Source organism: Quercus suber, unplaced genomic scaffold, assembly GCF_002906115.3.
Source record: "Quercus suber isolate HL8 unplaced genomic scaffold, Cork oak 2.0 scaffold_171, whole genome shotgun sequence".
Classification (NCBI taxonomy): domain Eukaryota; kingdom Viridiplantae; phylum Streptophyta; class Magnoliopsida; order Fagales; family Fagaceae; genus Quercus; species Quercus suber.
This window is the reverse complement of record NW_027069631.1, coordinates 1,127,491-1,152,103: the sequence shown is the minus strand read 5'-3', so window position 1 is coordinate 1,152,103 and position 24,613 is coordinate 1,127,491. Positions and strand designations below refer to the sequence as shown.

Genomic DNA, 24,613 nt, shown 5'->3' with positions numbered 1-24,613 from the left:
GGGAAAAAATATCTTATCCCTTTATCTGTATATGAATATGATTAAATTTATTAAAAATAATAATAGACGTGAAGAATAGACAAAAACATACTTGAAATAAAAAATTGATAGACAAACAAACTGGCTATACCTATATATATATATATAGGACGAATAATAACAGAGGAAAAGTAGTAGCAAGACTTTGAACAAAGACTAGACATTTACACAGACTCCACAAGTATGGCAGAAAAAGAAGACACCCCCAGAGCTTAGATATTTCTAAGTTCTATCCAATATCAAAAAAATTATACAAAAGTATAGAAGAAGACGAATGCATGAGAGGGAAAGAACTTGCGTTGAACATGGCACAAGTGAAGAAAGATATATACCGTCCAAATCGTAATTAATGTATAGAATTTAAGTATTTACGTAAATTACATTAACATCCACTCCTTTTATTCATTTTGAAGTAAAGATATATCTATAAATATTCCTGATTCTTCGTAATCACATTAACATCCACTCCTTTTCTTCCAAGTGAAGGAACACATTACACAACTCTCTCCAGTCTCCAATAACCTTGTCAATTGTTAGAAGCAAAAAATGGAGTATAAATGGATTGTACCATTTACAATATTGGCTTTTATATTAGTGCAAGTGAATTGTATTTGGCACCGTGCTCGTTATGTTCCGAAGCCCTGTACTGGCTGCCACATAGATAGACGTCTATGCTGTATGTTGATGGAGGAAGGCGAAGGAATATGCTGCAACGGGTGTGTTAGTCAGAACGTCCAGCATACCCAGTTTTACAGTTTGCGCAGTCTTCTGGCTAACCGTGCAGTATACGAACCTTCTAAGAAAAAGCCGTCGTCTTGGTCAATAGAGTTCTGGAACTACACGTCTTTTATCACTGCCGCAGCTCAGTACCAGCCTTATGGCTTTGGTACTACCTACAAGGACGGGGGGAAGGTTTCCCCTGGAAAAATGGAAGTCGCAGCTTTACTTGCACATATCGGCAGCAAAGTAACCTGTTGAGTTCAGAGTTTCTCTTTAATTTGAGTTTTCCTGTTGTTGGTGTGGTTGAATATATATGTATATATTCCGTCTGGCTTTGATGTCGTATAAACATGAGATCAAAGTGTTTACTGTGTTTCAACTTAATTTCAAGACTTTTATTCTTTTTTGTTCTTTTGAGAAACAACTTTTTTTTTTTTTTTGAGAAAATGAGAAACAGCTTTCAAGACTTACATTATATCTAGAAAATTATTATTTTACATCTTATTAACAGTATAAAACTTGCACTACACATTTATTTAGTCTATATTATAAATCTTATATTAATAGTACAATGTAAATCTATAACTATCGTTTACATCTTTCATGCATATCTATTTTCTACATTTTAAATAATTTGGAATTACAATTTAATAATTTAAAATGTGTATAACCATATATTATTGTGGATATTGTGTATAAAGATGCAAAAAATAAGTGTGAGCGAATAATTATATTGTAGGCCTAGGAGAATGTTTGGTTTGGATCGAATCTTAGAATTTGTTTTTTAATATTTTATATATTTTTTTAGAAACCTCCTTTTCCTAATTATTTTTAAGATTTTTTTTCCTCAATAAAATATTTAGTTACCTAAAAACAGCGGAGTCGCCGGGGGCAAGAAAAGACTCCCCATTCTTTAAAATAAAGTCTTTTACTTATATATATATATATATATATGATGATACACGAAAATCGTCTTTGAGTTCTTGGCTGCCCATATTTAACTTAAGTGAGATAAAGTTGTTTTTCTTATTTAGATTCACTTGAGATAAAATTATTTTGTAGAAAATTTTAGTGGAAACAATTCTATCTCAGATCAAGCTAAACAAAAAAGGGTAAAGAGATAATTTTCTTTTAACCCACTTTTTCTAATACTCCCAAATACAGGAAAATGCGGAAAATTATCTTCATATAATGTTTTCCATTAAAACAAACAGAGTGTAAATTATTTTATCTATTCTATTTGTTTCTACGGAAAACATTGTGTGTAGATAGTTTCTGAATTTTTGATATTTGGTAGCATCAGAAAAAATGAGTCAAAGGAAAATCATCTTTAGTCAACAGAAAAAAGTATGCTTTATTTTTTAAAGATTGTTTTCCACTAAATTTTTTCTAGCAAACAACCATATCTCATGACAAACTAAAAATAAGAAAAGGTAGGAGATCATTTTAAAACTTTTTTAAAATTGCTACCAAACATAGGAAAATCAAATAGTTGTATAAAAAAAAAAAAAAAAATACTACCATTTTACCTACATTTTGAGGTTACGGTCAATATAGTCCCCACATTTTGGTAGCTGTTAGTTTAATCCATATTATTTTCAACTTAAAGTTAATTTGATACCTACTGTTAATTCACTAAAAGAAAATGCTTACATGGCTAATGGCATGCATCCCATTGGCACACACATGGCAAACAAAATAATATAAAATTAAACACTTAACATTTGAAAGGCATGTTAGAACCCCAAAAAACAAATCTTGAAAATTTAACTGAAAAAAATAATGAAAATGTATTTTTTTTTTAACTCTCATTTAAAAAAAAAAAAAAAATTCTTTTGTATGCTTACACTTTCTTAGCGACCAAACACAATACCCAGTAACACACCAAAGGGTCATCAATGGGCCGGGTCGGGCCTGCCCGGCCCATTTTTACTTGGCCCATGGGCACAATGGGCTGCGCATAAAGGGCTATTAACTAGTTAACGGGCTGGGTTAGGCTGGGCTGAAAGAGAAAACCTCAGCCCATAACCCTGCCCATGGGTAATGCCCATTTTGTCTTTAACAAGCTGGGCTATCGGGTTGGGCCTAATGGGCTATTCATGGGCTTGTGTTAGGATATTATTTATTATTTTTATAAAGAAAAAATCAATTTTTATAAAGGAATAATCAATCTATTTTTTAAAGGAAAGAATTAAAGAATTTAATACTTAATTACAATTTTTTTTACAGTCAAATCTATTTAATTTTTTGTTTTGTTGATGAAAACCTATTTAATTTTTTTTATTAAGGCTTTAAATAGATTTTTATTTTTATCTTTAATAAAAAAAAATGTCAAATGGTTAATTCAAATTTGCTAGACTACTAGAAAAATATATATTTAGTAAACTAAGTTTAGCACAATTACTTTAAGTATTTTAGTGGTTCAAGGAGTTCTTTTAAGAAATTCCTCTATAATATCTCAAGATCAATTCTTCATACACTTCCTATATATTTTTGTTATGAATTATGAGTTATTAGGCTAGGCCAATGGATTAGACCAACGGGCTGGGCAACGGGTTGGGCTACTGGGCTGACCCATCAGGTACCCCTGGGCATAAAAACTAGCCCATAACCCGACCCACCAGGCTAGTGGGCTACCCATGAGCCTCAATAACAATGGGCCAGGCCACCTATTATCCCGGTGGGCCGTTGGGTTTCTGGGCTGAGTTATGGGTCGTGGGCTATTTGATGACCCTTACACACCAATAGAAAATCCCAACCAAATAAAATCTCTCACATAATCAAACACTATCTAACTAGTTTCCCCTTCCTACTAGAAATCTTTTCTTTATGTCTGACCGAACCCCAACCTCCATGGCCATAATCTTGATCCTCCAGAAATATCATCCCCTCTAGTTCGCTGTTGCATACCACTGCCAGCATCGGCAATGGCATCCCCTCGTTTCTCATTATGAAGCTCTCTCTCTCTCTCTCTCTCTCTTGGCAAACCTTTCTTTCTTTCTCACCCACAAGCCAAATCCTCTCACAAGCTTACGCGGCCACCACCATCTCCTCTATTGATTTCATTCCTTTTCCCTTTCTCACTCTAGCCTCAACTCTCTAATTGCTTAACCTAAACCCAAAGGTTCTACTCTTTCTCTCTCTTCTCAAATTGGTGTCTAGAGGGGACATCTACGCCACATGACACAAGATTTGTGAAATTTTGGTTGTCAGGGTTTCTATGATGTGTATGTGGGTGACAAGTTATGTATGAATAGAGGAATTTATTGTATGGGTTGTAAATATGCGATGTTTGTGTTTGATCAGTGAGCACCTGTTCTTGATTGGGGCTTGATTAGTTCTTTTTGTGTGTTTGGTTTTGTAAGGGGTTTTATTTTGGTTGGGATTTTCAGATTGGTGTGCTGCTGGAATAGGGTTTGGTAGCTAAGAAATTGCTAGAATACAAAAGAAAATTTTAAAAATTAAGGAGAACATTTTAAAAATTAAGGACTATTTTTTAATTCATTTTATTTATTTATTTCTTTCAATTATTTTTTCCAGTTATTTTTTTGGTTTTAATATGGCTTTTTTCTTTTTAAATGAAATGCTTATGTGGCTTTTAAATATTAATTATATTATTTTATATTATTTTGTTTGCCATATGTGGGCTAATAATGCACGCAGTTAGCCATGTAAGCATTTTTCGTTAGTGAATTAACGGTATGAACTAAATTGATTGTTATCAAAACGTAGGAACCATATTGACCGTGACTTTAAAATGTAGAGACGAAAATAATATTTTTGGCTATAAAAAATACAATGTGAAAAATAACTCATTTTGTAGAAAATATTAACATTGAAACAAATAGAACTAAAATAACAAATTAAGTTGGGAACTAAATTCACTTGGGGAACTACGTATTGATGAACTAGCTATTTGTAAATAAAGTAGTATATGAACAATGATTAATAATATTAGATAGATTCAGTCTCTAAGCAAAGTAAGTGCGGATGATATTTTTTAGGTGACGACGAAGGGTACGTTTCTAGACCTGTAACTTGCGGTTTATGCAATTACAAGGAAAAGAATACCAGCTTTCATTATTGTGATGAGCACTACAAAGACATTTATCCATGTGCACCTGGAGTTGCATATTATGGTCGGGGTGCTCTACCTATCTATTGGTATCTATCTTATCAATAAATAGCAATAATTATTATACATTCTTTATATCTTTGCATTGAATGATTTTATCATTTATATCGTGTTCAATTTTATTTAAGTTGAAACTTCTTTAGAAATTTTATGTTTACCTCTAAAAAAATAAATAAATAAATCAAAACGTGATCATTTTCTAGCATAATTCAAATATGAGTTCCTAAGTTATGCATTCATCATACAAAATCTAGGTAACCGATACTTGAGAAAAACATGTGCAACCTAATTTTTGGTAAAACTAAATACAAGAATTTTCCTTTTCTTAAAGACATAAAATTTTGCTTTACAACTGTAAGACATGTATGTATCTTTTGTTTCCTGCCCTTAAAGAAACTGTAGATCAATTGACAGCTTCATGACACAATCCAATGGATTCTCTTTATTCATGATATCCATCAGGAACTACAATTATGGAGAAGCCACTAAAGATCTGAACGTGGATTTGTTAAACCATCCAGAATACATAGAAGAAAATGCTACCTTGGCCTTCTTAGTTGCAATTTGGAGGTGGATGACGCCAATAAAAGAAAATCAACCTTCAGCACACGATGTCTTTATTGGCAACTGGAAACCCACCGAGAATGACAATTTGGCCAAGAGAGTTTCAGGTTTCGGTACTACAATGAATGTGCTCTATGGAGATCTTGTTTGTGGTAAAGGTAATAATGAGACGTCCGTGAACAACATCATCGAATATTACCTACATTACCTTGATCGTATAGGTGTCAACCGAAACAAAGCAGGACCTCATGAATTGCTTAGTTGTGCTGACCAGGTTCCTTTCAATCCATATGTTGCCTTATCTCCTTGAGCTTTGTTTGGTGTTGATGGATAGTCCATATTTTATTGAACCAATCCTCTTTTAGAGGTAATGCATTAATAAATTTTTAAGAACCTATCAAGTAGCAAGAAGGAGATGTTGAAAGACGAACAGGGAATAAGAGTTTGTATAAACTGTTTGTGTGCCACGTTATGTCAAACTTGCTTAGATGATAAGAGATTGCCTAGTTTTGTGTGACTCCTGGAATATAATTTTGTTTTTAATTTCCTAATTAATATTGTGTAATTAGTTAGTGTGGATTGTATATGAACCTCTCTATGTTTGTATTATATGTATTTTAATTGTGGAATCTTGAATTATAAATAACAACTCGTAAAACCATCAACATGTATTATTTAGATTAGTCACATGATTCATTAAATAGACCATGTGATTAAGGCTTCATTTGATTGGGGGCTAGAAAATTGGAGGAATATAAAACTCATTTGCTCAATTGGAAAGAAAAATGAGAGCTAGAATAGAAAATGTAAATTGTATAAATTTGTTCAATTCAATTGTGTATGGATGTACACTTCATTAAAATATACATATAAACACACACAAAAACACAAAACAAATGAGGAAAACAAACGGATGTACAAAAAACAAAAGGATAAACACACAAAAGAAAGGACAAAAAAATGAATGAGAAGTAATAGAAAAAGACAAAAAATGAAAGAAGAAATTGACAAAAGCGGGAAGAAAAGAAAATTTTTATTGGTCGAAATTTCCATCCAAAACATGTGAGACATTTTTCCCCCCTTTTCTCTCCCATTTTCTCTTTAATTTGGGAAGATTGTATTTTGGTAGGCCCATGGAGAAAATACTTGTGCCGTACCAGCTTTCCCTCACATTATCTCCTCTAAATAAAAACCCAAAAATATCATTTTCTCGCCTTCCGTTTCCTTCCCTCCAAAATCACCCCAACTAAATGGAATCAAATGGGGCCAATGTATGCATGGATAGTCTAATGAATTTTCATGTAGTGAGTTGGAAGATTTGTCCTTCAAAACGATTTGAAAATAAATGTTTTTACCCCGTTGAAATGTCATCATCAAGCACACCATCATCCTCATTAACCCTTCTTAGGTTCATCATGATTCGTGGGCATTGGAGGTTTTAGTTTCCTCAGTTGCACACACCACCATGACCAAATTGCAAAGTCTCCTCTTGATAGTTTTTCTATCCCAGACATTCCTTAGCATTGTGTTAATACCGTACTTTGTCTGCCTCGATTTGCATGTTAGACCCCAAAAATTCCAAAGATATATATATATATATATATTTTTTACTAGGGGACTGTGGGAACGTCGGGATTATCATGGTTTAACCCATTCAAACATCAAAGTGCCTAAAGTGTCATTTTAGGTCAAAATGACCAAAATGCCCTAGTCAACCGTGAGTTGACTGAAGGTCAAAATTGATCAAAACTCCATCAAAATGATTTTTCATGTTTTTATATCAAACCTAAGGTTATTTGAGCTTTTTGTCAACTTTGACCAAATTTGATCTAGAGTTGACTTTTGATGTAGCCATCTGATCAGGATAAAACCAACATCATTGCAAAGAGTATTGAATTCCATTTAAAACGATGGCTCATGCATCAAAATCAGAGTTAAGACAGTTGAAATATCATGAAAATATTGCTAAGCGCATTAGCTTGCTTCATGGGCCCATAACATTTTGGTATGCCATTTGATTTTCAAAACGTCAAATGATTTGGAAACTAAACATCCATATCTTTCCAATGCCACTAGAATAAGGTCAATCAGAGTTTAGTAAGGCCTCCCAATAAGCGTCCAAATTTGGAGATTGAAGCATCACAAAAATATGTTGTTTGAAACATGGTACCAAAAACATTTTTCTCATTATGAGTACTTTAAACAAGTATTTTCACAAAACTTTTTAAATCAAAGTTTTCACATCATTTTGAACAACAATACTTGAAAGCTACTACCAAACAGACCCTTATTTATCATTGTGGCCGATGAATTCGATTGCATTCTCAGTTCATCTTCAAACAAAATTTTGTCTATAATTGTTTTTTTTTTTTTTTCTTTTCTCTTAATTAAGTATCAATAAATTATAAAATTATGGTTCATGGATGTACAAATGAACTATGGTATGCAAACTTTTAGAGTGCAGCTACTCAAAAGAAACATGGTTGGTTCTCCCAATAAATAAATAAAGGCAGAAATACTATATTTATCCCTACATTTTCATCTCATTCCCACTTTGGTCCCTACTTTTTATTTTTATCACTCTTAGTCCCCAAAATAAAAAAATTATTCCATTTTGGTCCCTATTGTCATCTCACTAATTTTTTTTTTTTTGAGGTAAAGGACGATAGAAAGTGTATTATTATCATAAAAAAGTATACAACCCCATGTATCATACCATGGGTGAGGGGGGCACCAACTACACTTTAATGCTGGGCCCATGAGCAAAAACAAAGAAACATTGAAAATATAGGACTGACACAGCCATGTGCATGGAAAAAAAAACAGGACGTTCATGCTACTCTTTGTGCTTCCATAAAACTTTGGTATTCCTCCAGTAAGCTTCTTGCTCCTTCCCAAATTATCTGTGGCTGAGGTTGGAACTGTTCAAAGTACACTTTATTCCTTGCATTCCATATAGCCCATGCTGTAACTGCCCATGTCTCCAATTCTTGTTTACTCAGTTTAGTTTGCATTTGCTTGAAGAGAAGAAAAAAGTCACTGTCTCCATTACTGCATTTTTGGATTTTTTCTCCTAATCAATGCCCAGACGTTTCTTACAAATGGGCATGTCCATAATATGTGAGTGGTAGTCTCGGGTTCTTGTTTGCACAGCTCACAAGTCGGCTCCACTCGCACTCGCCTGCGGTGTAGATTGTCTCGGGTAGGCAAGCAATTAGAGCACGCTCGCCATATAAACGTTCGTATCTTCGGTGGCACATTGAGGGACCAAATCTCTTTCCATGTCCACGCATGAAGCTGAGCTGCAGAATGTTCTGCCTTGGGCTGGTTTTTCAAGCGAACCGCTACCTTATAAGCTGACCGCATAAAGAATTTTTGTGCTCTGTTTTCCATCCAGCAAACAAAGTCATGAGAGTTAATGTTTTTTAGCGGCAGTGACATGATCTCATTTCGTGTTTGAGGGTTGAACATGGCATTTATTTTTCCTCGGTCCCATTGTCTTGAGTCTTGGTCGATTAGCTCACATACCTTCATGTCTGGTGGTGCATCATTTAGTGGTACAGGGGTGTGAGTCAACCAAGGATGCATGAACACTCCAATACTTCGACCATCCCCCACCTGCCATCGTGAGCCCTCTCTGATGAGATCCCTGGCTGCTAGGAGACTACGCCAAACAAAGGAAGGATTATTCCCCAACTCAGCAAACATGAAAGAGCAATTTGGGAAATAATGAGCTTTGTAAACTCGATAGAACAGAGAGTGGTTTTCATGTATTAATCTCTAGGCTTGCTTGGCCAGCATCGCTAAGTTGAAAGCATGGAGGTCACGAAACCCCAACCCTCCTTCCTTCTTTGCCATACACAGTTTCCTCCAATTTATCCAATGTAATTTCCTCTCTGCCTTCGTTTGTCCCCACTAGTATTTGGCCAGCAAGGAATTTATGTTGTCACACATGGAGTTAGGTAGTTTGAATATACTCATAGAGTATGTCGGTATCGCTTGTGCCACCGTCTTAATCAATATCTCCCTTCCCGCCTTTGAAATAAATTTTTCCTTCCACCCCATTACTCTCTTTGTAATTTTTTCCTGAAGGTTTTTGAATGTATTAACCTTGGATTTTCCTGTGGCCATAGGCAGTCCAAGATACCTTTCACATTCTGTCATTATCCTTGCTCCAAAAAGTTGTTTAAGTGACTCCTTGACCTCCTGTTTTGTGTTCTTGCTAAAGAATAGTGTGGTCTTTTGTCAGTTTATGGCTTGGCCTGATGCAGTTTTATATTGCTTTAGCAATTGTAGACGTCTTTGCCCTTCCTCCATAGTTGCTTGACAAAATAAGAGACTATCGTCGGCGAAGAGGAGGTGAGAAACCCAAACTCCATGTTGGCTTGATTTGATCTCTTTTAGCACACCGGCCTCTCCTACTTTCCTCAATAGCGTTGATAGTCCTTCCGCACATAGCAAGAAAAGGTATGGAGAGAGGGGGTCTCCTTGCCTTATTCCCCTTGTAGGAGTGACGAAACCCCTTGGTTCACCATTGATTAAAATGGAGTAAGATGCCATGGTTACTGTCTCCATTGCCAACTGAACCCAATTAGGATCAAATCCCAATTTCACCATCATTCTTTGCAAGAATGTCCACTCAACCCGATTGTAGGCTTTGCTGATGTCAAGTTTTACAACCATGTGTCCCTTTCTTCCCTTCCTTCGGTTTCACAATCTGTGAAGCAGCTCATATGCTACAATAGTATTGTCAGTGATGAATCGATTTGGCACAAAGGCACTCTGAGCATTAGAAATCACATTAGGCAAGATAATCTTTAAGCGATTAGCAATAACCTTTGATATGATACGAGATACCACATTGGCTAAACTAATAGGTTTAAAATCAGACATGTCTTTCGGGTCATTTTTCTTAGGGATTAAAACAATATGTGTATGGTTCATTTTTCTCAACATATGCCCTGAGTTTAAAACAGATAACACTGCTACTGTAACATCATGCCCCACAATATGCCAATATTTCTGAAAAATAATGGAGTCATACCATTAGGACCTGGTGATTTGGAAGGGTGCATTTGAAATAGGGCTGTCTTGACTTCTTTCGACTTGTATCGTTGTAGGAGAGTGGCATTCATACCTGGAGTAACCAATCTGTCCACTGAGTTGACCACTCCATCAATAGTGATCGGGTGGGAAGAGGTGAATAGTTGCTGGAAGTAGTGTTCTGCAGTGTGAGCAATGCTATCCTCTGAAGTACACCACCTTCCTTCACTATCATAGACACCCAAGATTTGATTTTTCCGTCGGTGTTGACTGGCCCTTTGATGAAAAAACTTTGTATTTTTGTCACCCGCCGGTAGCCAAATGGAGCGAGACCGTTGTCGCCAAAACAATTCCTCCTAGTGTAACAGATTGTTGATCTCTACCTTTAGTCCCTTAATAGCAGCAAGATGGTTAACACTATTTAAAGAACATAGGTCTTCCAATTGTTTTTGTTTCTCCTGGAGTAATGTTTTTGAACTAGCACCTGCTGCACAGCTCCAGTCCACCAAGGCAAATCTGCATCTTTTGATTTTTTCAAAGAGCTTTGACATAGGGTTGCCATTTCTCACGGCTGCCCTCAAATGCTTCTTGTATCACGGTCTCACATTGAGGATTAGAAGCCCATTTTTCTTCAAACCTTCGTGGCACTTTCCTTCTTCTAGTTCGTTGGGTTTGGTTCTGTGTAGTAATGACTATCGGAATATGGTCCGAGTATGAGGATTGGAGATGAAGGACCCGCGTCTCCGGATAGATTTCCTTCCATTCTGCCGTTGCACATGCTCTGTCAAGTGTCTCCTGTATAAATGCATTCCCATGTCTACCATTGTTCCAAGTGAAGATGTTTCCTTGAAAACCAAGGTCCTCAAGTCCACAATGTAGGAAGGTAGCTCGAAAAGCTTCCATGTGGTTCAACGGTTTTGGTACACCACTTTACTTCTCATCAGATGACAAGATCTCATTATAATCTCCAACACATATCCAAGGGGCTGAGATCCTAGTGTGAAGATGCTTGAGAAGTTGCCATGACTCATGCTTTCGTTGTTCTTCCGGCCAACCGTAAAAGCCTGTCAATCTCCATGTAGGGTTAGAGCCATTAAAAATAAGAGCGTCAATATGGTTATGTGTGTAAGTTTGGACATGCAAGTCCACATCCTCCATCCACAAAAGTGCCAGCCCCCCACTTCTATGAATACTCGGCACCGCTAACATACACCGATATGGTAGGTCTGCTTGAATCATCCGCATCTCATCAACTGACTGTTTTTGTTTCCATGAGAAACAAAATTTTGGGAGCTTTTTCCCTCACCAAGTGAGAGAGGACTTCGACTGCACATTGGTTCCCAAGCCCCTGGCAGTTCCAGCTTAGGATGATCATTGCTCTCGGCGGGGCTACATCGCAGCCTCCACCGTTGTGAGTAGTTCTTCCTGGTTGTCTTCACTGGTCTTACTCCGTTTTCTATCCTCATTTTCCCCTTGGCGACCGTCTTCTGGTTGTGCTCGTTTTACCCCCGTCTGGTGTGAGCCAATATTGGTTATACTCATAGGATGGTCATTGTGGTGTTCAATTCTCTTCCACTTGGTTGTATTTTCTGTGGGCCTTATTTCTTGTGTTTTAATAATCTCGCGTGCCGCTGCACGTGGTATTAAGTTTTGGTCAACAGCTGCATGGTTGGGTGTAGGTTTTATGACTTCAATGTACTGGACATGGACATTAACTAGCTCATCGGCTGCAATCATGGGATTGATTGCCTCTGATAGGGTTAATTCCTTATCCGTTACCTCACTCAATTTTGATGCCACAGCCTTAATACTTTCCTTGAGGGTCTAATTATTCTCCGTGATTTCCGTGCCCATTAACTCCACGTTAATATGCTGCTGTGAAACCATATCATTAATGGTGCCGTTACCTAACTCTCCATTTTTTCCATTTGGGTCATTATTGCCACCTGGAGCAGTTACACTCATTGATTGCGGTTGATCCCTACAGCCCTGATCGTGATTCTGCCTTGTTTCCCACCGTGGTGAGCTATTCCGTCGTCTGTCCGGTGTTTCACCGCTTTTTCGTTGCCCCGCTTTCAGCCATTCCCCATATGGGTTCTCGGTCAACTGTTGGTCCCTTAGGTTTGGACACTCTTTTGCATCATGGCCAAACAAGCCACATTGGTAGCAAAGTCCTACCATTCTTTCATATTTGAATCCCACTCTTACTCGATCTCCTTCAAGGTTGAGTACATATCCTCCCCGTCGAATTGGTTTATGCAGCGGAATTTCCACACAGATTCGGATGAACCGAGCTTGTTCCGAAGAGAAAGTTTTGTTGTCTACTTCCACCACATGACCGAGGCCTTTGCCAATATCCCATGCAGCTTCCTTATTGATAAGATCGAATGGCAATCTCCATACTTGAACCCATATAGGTAGCATTGAGAAAGTTACCGACCTCGCCGTCATGCCCCGTTCCCATCTACGGAGGACAAGGAGGTTATTATCGAAGCTCCATGGTCCATTGTTAAGAACCCATACCAACTGGCTTTCCAATGTGAACTTAAATTGTAGTATTCCTTCCCCCATCTCAATGATCCTGACATCACTTCCCAGCTTCCAGGCAGCTCGTATCGTTGCCTTCGCTGCTCTCATGTTATAGGGATGAGTGGAAAAGAAGTGTCCCACCAAGCTTGGGGAGCATTCTTCTAATGTTTTATCCCGATTTGTAGATCGAATCTCTAATACTTCACCTTCTTCCTCTGTTAACCGTATCTGTTGCATCCTGTCAATGAAGTCAGCCTCCATAGTGCACGACAGAAGTGGTCCTTTTGTTTGTGTTGACACCTTTTGACTCTAGTCCACTGCTATAAGCTGTGGAAAAAAAGTCTCACCTAAAGTGAGAAAGAGCACTCCTACCGTGAGGAGAAAAAAAAAAAGTCATCTCACTAATGAAAACCAAATACACAACTCAGCATTTTAAATATTAAAACAAAGCCACATCATTATTTTTCCTTTTCTTTAATTATTTTAAAATAAAAAAATTTAATTATTATTTAGTTGGATTTTTTAGTTGTTGGTATTCATTGACCAACTTTTTTTTCTGGCACTATGGTGTGGGGGCCGGGAAATTATTGGGTGGTCCAGGACTATCTACTCATTAAGTTGAGCTTGTAGTCCCAACCAATAGATTTAAGACACGTCACTAAAATTTGCTTACATAAACTTTTATGCCACGTCAGCTAAATAAACTTCACCCACCTTAACGTCTGTTAACCCATCAAAATCTGAAGAAAATATTCAAAATTTAGAAAGGAATTAATTGGGCGCGTTAGGGAAAATTTTCAGTCTCAAAACTCAAAACAGCTTTCGAATTTCATTTTTCATTGTGCATCAAGATTCCAAGAACTTGCTCTGTGTCTCTAGTCCACCCCTTCTCCTTCAGCTCTCAGATCGCTCGCTTCAGGCCCAAGCTGGATGAGATCTCCAAGGTTAGCAAGCTAAGAACTTCCCCCCTCTCTCACTCTTGTGCAGCAAAAGGGTCTGCTTTGTTTCAATTCAATCTACTTGAAGTGCGTGTCCCATCTCCTTATTCTCTTTGGATTTGTTCTTATGGTTGTTTGGTCACTTGGGTCATTGTTAATCTGTCATTTTTTTTTTTTCTTTCAATGAGCCATCATTTAATTGAATGCTTTTGATGGTTATATAATCTCATATTTATAGGGAACTGTAGATAAGCACAAAGATGGCTTCTGGGTTTGCTTCAAAATGGTCTAAAGGTATGTGATTCTACTTCTATTGCTTCCTTAAAGCTTCAATTTTTGGCCCGTAGTTGCTTATATTGTGCCTTTTGATGCTTTGGTTTGTTTTAATGTTGATTTTAATCATCCAGTTCATATGGGTTTTATTGATATGATATATGTGAGTGCAATTGATTGAAATGCTTCTTCACAGGTTGTTAAGCCTTTCTTTTTCTTGGTAGTAGTCCTTGATTTAATGTTTGGGAAGAGCTAAGAGCCTGTTGTTAAAGTATTATTTGTGTGAATTTATCGGTAGAATTTTTTTAGTGGTACTAACATTATTAGGCTGATAGATTTTTTCCAGATAAATGTGAGGTTTTAATGAACTTTGTTTGAATTTGGTGTGTAAATGAGCTTGAGCTCAGAAATGGGTGTTGAGTCTTGATGTTGTTAAAATTTTTAGTGAGATTGAGAATGTGAGTATTGAGGCTCAAAACCAAGTTAGATCAGGTTCTAGTCTTTGTACTTGCATTATTTATATTACTCACACCAATAAGAGAGCTAAGTCTTGCTCATGATTGGTTTGCCTTATTCAAGATTGGGTTGAATAGACTCAGTGATTTAGCCAAAGTTATATTCCATTCATGGGACTCAACTGTATGCTTTTGAAACTGATTATGCTTAATTGAATTGGCTTCAATGGAAGTAATTAATATCCAAGCAACTTTGAAGTTGGTGAGAATTAGAGGTAGATATCTAAGTTATTGTTATAACCTTTAGCAAGAATTCAGAAATGGCTATAACCTAACATGCTTTCTAAACAAGTGGCTCATTTATTTAGGATTTCATCATAATTTAAATGAGGTGCAGAAGAAATGATTTATTTTAAAAGTTTCTAGCTGATTAATTTAGAGAACGCCGATTGATTAAGATGACGCTTGCCTCTATTATGTGCAGAAGTTCTAGTTATAAAACAAGTCCAATTTTTTTTTGCTTAAACATGCATATGATGTTGACGTCTCCACACCTAAACAACAAGAATGCCAATGAACATTTGTTTCCTATTACATCTGCCCCAAGTGTAGCTAAATAATGTTAGGCTGTATCTAAATGTCTACTCTGTCTTTAAAGGAGGAGTTGTTTTAGCCATCTCCCTTAGAAGGCTATAAGGATGTTATAAAAATTGCCTAGTGCCTACATTTTGATAGGCCACAATCTGAATGACCCCTTGTGATTAACCCTAATTAATTAATTTAGCCAAGTTATTAATTAATCAATTAATCATGCAATTTTATGGAAGCACAAACAAATCACCAAAAACTAAATATGCAGCGGAAAATAAATAACACGGTGATTTGTTTACGAATGGGGAAAACCCTAACGGCAAAAATCCTATCGGGTGATTTTCAGGTCACCACTCCCGAAACTTCACTATTATCAAATCAAGCGGTTACAAGTAAAGGAATCCCAAGTACCTTACCAACCTACAATTGAACTCTTACCCCAATACCCAATTGGACTTGATCTGTAGCGACAGTTCCCACCTTCGATGCACGGCTCCCAAGTACGTGACTAACCAATGCGCGGATCCAAGTACGCGACTTCAGAACACCAACTAAGGAAGAATGGTTGGCTGCAAAGTTCTTTAGTTCATCCTTTATAATGAATAGCAGGAAGATGCTTGGTTACAAAACCCCACAGTACAAAATACACAACAACTTCTTGATGGAAGATGAACTAGGTCAAGAATTTCGTCTTTTGATCACAATTTGCTTAAACAGAGACTGCTCAATAATTTTGCAACTTGTGTCACACTTGACGGCTCTTAAAACAATCTTTTTATATGTTTAGGGTTAGAAGAAAAAAAGGCCCAAAAACATATTCACGGATCCCAAGAAAATCAGATTGGAAATCTGAAATTTTAAATCTCGACAGATAGCAGGTGTCGAGGTAGCTATCGAAAAGGTGTCGAGCTTTAAAAACTTTGCACTTCAGCTTGCTTTTTCTTGGACAGACTTGATGACTTCAACACTTGACCTTGAAACATTATTTCTTGAAGTATTAAAAACACCTAGAACTACTCAATTACAAGTAGAGTGCGTTTTGTCAAAGGATTAGCCAATTTACATAAATAAGTGACATATGTTCTTAATCAAGTTAAAACATATATGTCCTAACACATTTTATTTGAAAGATTAAAAGAACCCCTAATAATCTAATACCTCATTGTAAAACAAGGCATTTTATTTTTACCAAGGTTTAATACATTTTGCTAAATCAATATTTAAAGGTACACTAGTTTTATCTCCTCTGGATTTTGCCTCAGTTTGTTCTCTGCAATTCTACAACAACAAAGGTCCTTCATTCAAATGAGGATCATTCTCAAAGTTGTGGACAACTTGGGGGCAACAAAGGCGATGTGCATACAAGCTTTAAAAGGGAAGAAAGGTGCAAGATTGGGAGACACAATAGTTGTGTCAGTTGAGGAAGCCCATCCAAATTGAAAAGTCAAGAAAGGAAAGGTTGTATACGGTGTAGTTGTGCGTGTTGCCATGAGAAATTGAACAAAGCTTTTATTTGCTTAAAGTTATTACAGAACTAGTATCTTATTTGGAGATTGCTGTCTTTGTTGAAAAAATGAACCTTGACTGGACTCATTTTGAGATTCTTTTGCAACTTTTGTATGAGTGATAAGAGGTTCTTTGATTATCCAAAAAAAGAAAAAGATAAGAGGTTCTTATATGATTAGCTAACAAGATTTTTGGTAGTAAACACCTCAATGGTTTCCATTCAAGACTTGCATTAAGAAGATGATATATCTTTTTATGTCATCTTTTGCTTTGGGACCATATTCTGTGACTAATTTGAGAAAAGTGGGAAGAGATTGATGGAGGCCTCATTACAGTTTCTATTATTTGGAACTCATGAAGCAACTTTGATGCATTTCTTTCCTGATTTCTCTTGTGAAAATGGAAGTTATGGCATTTAGTGCTTGGTTTCTCTAGGCATCATTATTTGAAGAGAAAAATCATAGATGAAAAAATTTTGTTTATTCAACAAATGGTTTAAAACTTAGATTCCAGTCACCTAAAAAAAAAGGGAGTTAGGGAAGAACTGTTTTCTCAAGCACAACAATGAGCTATTATAATCTCTTTAAGCCAAATTCCAAAATTATGTACACAACATGTCACTTGTTTCAAACTAAAAAGAAGCTAACATGTATCAAATCTAAACTTTAGTAAAACTAAAAATTGTCTCGGTAACTTCAAGATACATGACTTCAATCCGTCATGAATGCTTCAAAGTTTTTATTAGCAATGTGGCTTAGTTGGAGCTCTATCATCCTGCAACTTTGAAAAACAAATTTCAATTAGTACAGTAATATCCAAGAAACCGAACCGCTATTTACTCGCAAAGATATATGTTCATTTGGTTTCAAGTAAAATAAACCAACAATTTGATTGGAACTTGAATTAGAGAAGTCAAATAATAAGCAATTAGTGGAGCAATAAGTATATAAAGCAAATTCCTTGAAAATAGTTGCAAAGCATACACGCTGTGGCTGCCTATGCTTGTAAATTTGCCAAAAACTAAAACTGGTGGAGTACACTCTTAGACTCTAATGTCTTCAGGCTTATTTGTAAACATGTGCCAAAAAAATGGGATTCTCAAGCTAATACCTAAAGGAAAAAAATGTGGGCAGCAAATTTAAGCCAATACTCAAAGAAAAAAGGGGGCATAGGAGTTTTACATCTTCACTATAAATTGAAGTTAGTAAAAACGATAGAACTATTAACAATTAAGAGGTGCCAAAGCAAATTGCTCAAAGAACCAAGAATCTTTATTTTTTTGGTTGTAGTTCAAGATATTCATATAACAAAACACTCAAATTACAGAATATTGAATAAATAAGAGCTAAAAACACCATGCTTTACTGATCTTCTTTTGAAGAAACTATGAGAGCAACAGGTAGAAAATAAAAACTAAATTGGTACTACTTGGCTTAGTGACATCAACTATGGACTTATTTCTTCATTTTTTTTTTCCATTCAAATCCACCCACCAGAAGCAAAAGCATAAAGCCAACAAAGAAATGCCATTTTCACAAACAACTTAAAGGCAATCTTTCAAGAGGAAGCTCGCATAGACGAAATCAATTTGAACTTTGATTTACACAAATTCAATAATTTATAAACATCAATTACATGAAATACTTAAAATTTAAACCCCTAAAAAGGCTGTGTTTGCTGCACGAAATCAAAGTCTTGGAATAATTAAAAAAAAAAAAAAAAAAAGGGAATAGTATTGTAGGGAGAGAGAGCTAACCCAAGAGAAGGATGGAGATCTCATCAAGCCTGCCTGAAGCGAGCTATCTGAGAGCTGAAGGAGTGAGGTGGACTAGAGAAACAGCAGGTTTGTAGAGTTTTGATGAACAATGAAAAATGAAATTTGAACGCATTGAGTTTTTAGATTGAAAATTTTCACTAACCTGCCCAATTCCCTTCTAAATTTTGAATTTGCTCTTCAGATTTTGACGGGGTTAACAGACGTTAAGGTGGATGGGGTTTAATTAGTTGATGCTGCTGATGTGGCGTAAATGTCTTTGTCAGCAAAATTTAGTGAGTTGTCTTAAAGTTATTGGTTGGGATCCGGACCACCCAATAATTTCCCGGGGTGAAAACATGTTCCCAAACAGAAACTCCCTTGAGGCCCATGCAAAAGGCTAATGGGACTACCACTCTTTTATCAGGGCCTCTGCACACTACCAGCCACATGGCTTTCGTATTACCGACATCAATCAAAGCTTCTTTGGAGCCAAGGAAGTCGCAGCTTTTCTTGCTCATGTTGGCACCAAAACCTCCTGTGAGATATGATTAAATCTTTTTTTTTTCTTTTATTAAATCTTTTTTTACTAAATATTTTAAGAATTTTTTTGATCTCTATAAAATATTTGTTTACCTAAATATAGATATTATTGATTATTTGATCTATTAAAAACAACCACATTTTGTTTGAAATATCCAAACTAAGCAAGTTTTCATTTGATGAAATTGGAAATGGATTCTTTTCGGTTGTTTAGGGAGTCAATCGGTTATGATTTGATGTTAAAGGGTATATCTTTTTTTCTTTTCTATGGGAGATGACCATTTGTATTGTTTAGGGTCATGTTGGGATGACATTTATAATTAAAATCTTAATTTAATTTTTTAATCCAACATTCTTTGAGCAAATGAAAGAAGCTTTAAGTTGAAAGTGAATCTACTGAGAGTGGCTTAAGTAGATTCTTTTCTTCTAAAAACATATTGGGTTGGAAGATGGAACAGAATGAATCCGGAGCACTAGGCATTGAAGAATTGCTCAGTGTAATTAAATATGGAAGCAGAGGAAGTCCAACAGTTCTTCAAATTTGATCTTGGGTAATGCTCTTCTTGATATGTATGTCAAATGCAAGAAATTGGAGTTTGCTGAAAGATTATTGGTGCTATAATGGAAAGAGATATCATTTCATGGAACACCGTGATTGCAGGATATGCCAAGGTTGGGGAGTTGGACCTTGCCCACACTTTTTTCGATCAAATGCCTAGGAGGTATCTTTTTTGTTGGAGTTCATTAATGTATGGCTATTCCCAGAGGAGTTGACTATATTATGGTGATGAGTTTATTCAGTAGCATGGTTGTAAATAATGTTATGCCAGACAATGTCACAATGGCAATCTCGGTCCATGCTGCAGCAGAAATTGGAGGACTGGACCAAGGGAAGTTGATACATAGCCGGGTGGTTAGGATGCAGATGAAAGTAGATGCGTTTTTGGGTTCAGCATTAATAGACATGTACTGCAAGTGTGGGAGCGTTGAAAGAGCTTTTATGGTTTTCAGGGGGCTATAACCAAAAAGGATGTCAGTTAATGTATGGACTACCATGATTACTGGATTTCATTCCATGGTTATTGAAGCAAAGCTCTTGAATTATTCTCTGAGATGCAAGGGGATGTAATGCCAAATAATGTGACTTTTGTTGCTATTCTTACTGCTTGCAGTCATAGTGGACATGTGGATGAAGGGATCAAAATATTCAATAGCATGAAGGAAAAATATTGTACGGAACCAGGAATCGAGCATTATGGGCTTTTGGTGTATCTTTATGCACGATCAGGAAGGCTGAATGAAGCAGAAGAAGTGGTTGACAACATGCCAATGAAACCAAGTCGATCCATATGGGGATCAATTGTGGGTGCTTGTAGAGCTCATGGAAACATAGTACTTGCAGAGAGAGCTTTTAGAGAGCTACTAAAGTTAGAACCTGATGAACCCGGTGGATATGTTTTATTGTCCTACATATATGCTACCTGGGGAAGACGGAGCTGTTCAGACAAGATTAGGGAACACATGGAAAGCAGGGGAGTAAAGAAGGCTGCTGGTGGCAGCAGTGTGGTTATTGATGGAGTTTTTCATGATTTTGTGGCTGCAGATAAGCGGCAGCCAAGATGGGAAGAGATTCAGTCCATACTGAATTGTATGAAAAGTGAAATGACGTCTAGCCCTGATTTTTCATTCCTCTTGCAAATCTTACTAGACCTATGTTGATGTCCGTGTTTGAGGCCTGATGCTTTTTGACTTTGACGACAGTGATGCAGATATGGGATATTTTTAGTTTGCTGGTCATGTGAAATTAACTTCTTGTATGCTGTTCTTTAGTATAAGTTACTATTATTTTCTCTTGACTGTGCACGTCTTAGGAATTCTCTTCAAGGAATTTTCCTAGCGGGCTTTTGTCTTGAATATAATTTCACATAGAGCCTAACCAAGAAATAATTTACTGGCTTAACATTGCTGTTTGTTCATCACTGTATTTCCATTTTATATTCTTTAATTTGTTGGGATGGTGGACATTTCAGTCTAAGCTGGAGGGAAGTACACAGATTATGCAACAGGTTTGTCAAACCTAATACAGCATATTATGGTACTAGCAGATGGTTTCCATGCTGACAGTCCTCAGGGAGACTCCTTATCCCGTGTATGAATGAAGGTGGTCTTGAATGCTGTGACTCATAGTTTGGTATCACTATTTTTGTCTTTCGACTGCCTATGATCTGGTGTTCTTTTAGACAATGAATTTCTATGTAGTTACAGTTTCTTAGGTCTTCTTACCCAAAATAAATGCTTTGTAACTGAATGTTATACTGCTCAGATTAGAACTATTTGTGCCTTGTGGGCAGTAAATGGTTGAGCAACCATTATATATGATATAGACACTAATTGTTCTCTTGTTCCAGGGAATGGCTATATATGAAGGCAAAATCATGTGATAGGCATAGTTGCATGCTTTTCTAAAATTTCCAACATACTCTCTCTTTAGGGTGGGGATCACAATACAATTGTATCCCCAAATCGAAGGCCATGGGCTGATCACCTAGAACTATTGAACCTCCCTCCTATTGAGGAGAGGCAGGAAGTGCTAGTCAACCCACAGGCCAATGACTGCTGACATGAATCAGTAGTGTCTTACAGTTCCCTTAATACCAATTTTTCAAATAGTTCCATTATACACACGCACACGTACGCCCATATTTAGTATGTTGCATATGCACACAATTTATGACCTTACCTCTATCCCCATTTTTAAAGGAAGGGCCTTTTGAGCCATCATTGATCACTCTATGATGCTGTGCTATGGCTTCTAAGTAATGAACCCAATTACCCATCAATGACTAAAACTTACTTGCTATAGTTATTGTTATTGTTTTATTATTTGCTAAGAACTCGTTATATGAATTAATTATGCTTCTTTTTGTTCATTTCAGGCGCGGCTCAACCTAACTACTTGGCAAGCTAAGCCAGCTTTGAGCATAAAGAGCAATGTTGAGAGGACTGAGGCTGTAAATACATTGATATTTGCCAAGTTGAAATGTTTCGGTTGTCAGTGTCTTTCTTAAGTGTGCATCTGAAATCCACAACTATAAAGGCATATTTATTTGTGATTCAGAATTTGTTACCATCCATAATTTGGTACTTGAAATTTATGCAATCTAAAACACAAAAAAAATTATGCAGCTTCCAATCCTCCTGTATGCTGAGCTTCAGCTGATCTCAATTAAATGTTTAGTTGTTTTTATACATGTCACTCATATACTTTATATAGTGAATGTCAATTTTTTTTGAAAAAGTAGTGAATGTCAATTTGATAACACTTTACTATTATTTTTCGTTAAAGATTAACAGATTTAATGATGTAATGTACGCATCTGCCACATCATGTACACATTATGGTTTTTTTTTTTTTTTTTTTTTTTTTTTTTTTTTTTATATGATTAAATCAATTAATTTCAATGGAAAATATTAACAGGTCTAATTTTGTCACATATCTGCCACATCATGTACACATTATGGTTTTTTTTTTTTTTTTTTTTTGAGAAACACACATTATATGATTAAATCAATTAATTTCAATGGAAAATATTAACAGGTCTAATTTTGTCACAAATGTAATGTGCATGGGTAAATTGTTCAAATCAAAGTCCAAGGACTAAATTAACACTCATGTCAAAATTCAAGGATGATATTTGTGCAAGTGCATGCATTCATGAGAGAGAGAGAGATTTTGTAGCCTTGAATAAGAAAAATACACATTTATGAAACGCATATTTTTACCATTTAAATTAAAGGTCAGACTTACCTCTAGTACTTTTTTAACTGTAATCTCTTTTTGTTTTAATGAGAGACTGCCACGTAGCATTTCGAGGACATATCCTTTTGTTTTAATCTCCTTTTATTGTGGACGTAGCATTTCTCTTAAAATAAAAGGATATGTCCAGTTAAAAAAATACTGGAGGTAAGTTAAACCCTTCAATTAATTACATTGTCGTTTTATTTATTGTCACCTAGGTAAGACTCCACCATAGGATTTTGGTGATATTTCAGTAAGTTGATCTTCATATCCCCCTCTTGAAAAATGATCAATCAAACATATTGAAATTTTGAACCTATGCTCCTACTAAATATAGAACACATGTTAATTACCCCATGTGACAGGTTTGCTATAGAGAAGAGACATCACATCATCAATTGGAGGAGAAGAATTTATGGATAGGTAGGATTACAAACAAGAGGTACACGAAGGAACTTGGATACTATTTTCTTAGCTATCCTAAACTTCTCACCTCAAATCCAAGTAAACAAAGTATGACTACCTGAATAATCAGACTGGATAGAGAGATTCACATAGAATTCTCTAATCAGAAGTGTAGAAGGGGGAACAAGATCTTGACACAAAGGTAACCAACCCCTAGACTCTAGATTCCTACGAATAGGAGATTTTAACTCACAAGAGGAGGGTGAAAGAGTCATACTAGGTAAGTAGATGAAAACCTTTGAAACTTTGACTTAAAAAAAAAAAAAAAAAATCAGTGTAAAGGAATCAAGAAGGGTCGAGAGGAAGAAGACAATTTTTTTGAAAAATACTAATCTGATTCCTTTTTAAAAATTGAAAAATACGAAATTTGATCAATTGAGAGGAATCGAGAGGCAATCGAAAAATTTTAAAAATAGATTTCGACTGATCAAAAGGAATCGAATAGGAATCAAAAGAGACAGTGAGTTTTGGCCTAAAACCTACTCTTTTCCATCTATGAGAGGCAACTTCGATCAATCGAAAAAGTTGAAACTCAAAATTTTTGAAAACTTGAAATTTTCTGCAAAAACACAATTCAAAACTAGCTTTCATGATATGAAATGCATATGAATGATTCCAGAAGTTTTCAAGAACACATCTTCTTCAAACAATTCAATTTTACTCATAAAAAATTTAACTTTTCTTCTTCAAAAAGTTCAACCCAAACCCTAAAAGGAGTATTAAACATCACACAATGTATAATTTCGAATGGCCAAATCAGTTAACACACATTCATATGTACAAAGTTTAACAAAGATTTGCGTGTAATGTGTGCAACTAGTAAGTATATAAGATACATTGAAGGTGATATATAGATAATAATTAAACAAATTTTGTTACATCATCAATCACATTGGTTTGAAAGTGACTATCACATAAAGAGTTATATCATATAACTCTCATATCTCGTAGAAAACATGCTTGCAATCATATAAAAACATTTTGATTCTTTTTGCTTTTTCTTTTGATTTTTTTTTAAAATTTTTCTTTTGAGCATAATTAAAAATATCATGCATAGGCATATCAAAGATAGAAAAGAAAATACCCTTATTACACATTCTTATTCTTTTGAAAATAACACCTCGTTTAATCTTGCTGTGCAAGTACTACACCTTACCGAGCACAACTTTTATAATTTGTAAACAGGTGTTCATGATTGGCGAGCAACAGTGGTGAGATGGTTATTTATGCCTTTCTCCTAGGATTTTCTAGTCCGTACGA

At 35.9% G+C, this 24,613-nt stretch overlaps 1 protein-coding gene, 2 long non-coding RNA genes and 1 pseudogene across 3 annotated transcripts; 3 read left to right on the top strand and 1 right to left on the bottom strand.

Moving 5' to 3' along the window:
• Positions 1-9,703: 9,703 nt before the first annotated feature.
• On the bottom strand, positions 9,704-10,141 carry LOC136069464 (secreted RxLR effector protein 78-like). The gene has a single exon (XM_065778018.1). The coding sequence runs from the start codon at positions 10,139-10,141 to the stop codon at positions 9,704-9,706; it is 438 nt and encodes a 145-aa protein (XP_065634090.1).
• A 3,634-nt stretch (positions 10,142-13,775) lies between these two features.
• LOC112013611 (uncharacterized) lies at positions 13,776-16,874 on the top strand. Its single transcript, XR_002883077.2, has 3 exons — positions 13,776-13,974; positions 14,207-14,262; positions 16,550-16,874. It is a non-coding gene; the product is annotated as an uncharacterized LOC112013611 (long non-coding RNA).
• Positions 16,875-18,950: 2,076 nt separating this feature from the next.
• LOC112014927 (uncharacterized) lies at positions 18,951-22,348 on the top strand. Its single transcript, XR_010630679.1, has 3 exons — positions 18,951-19,086; positions 21,120-21,250; positions 22,026-22,348. It is a non-coding gene; the product is annotated as an uncharacterized LOC112014927 (long non-coding RNA).
• LOC136061146 (pentatricopeptide repeat-containing protein At3g04750, mitochondrial-like) lies at positions 19,364-21,070 on the top strand (annotated as a pseudogene).
• Positions 22,349-24,613: the final 2,265 nt, after the last annotated feature.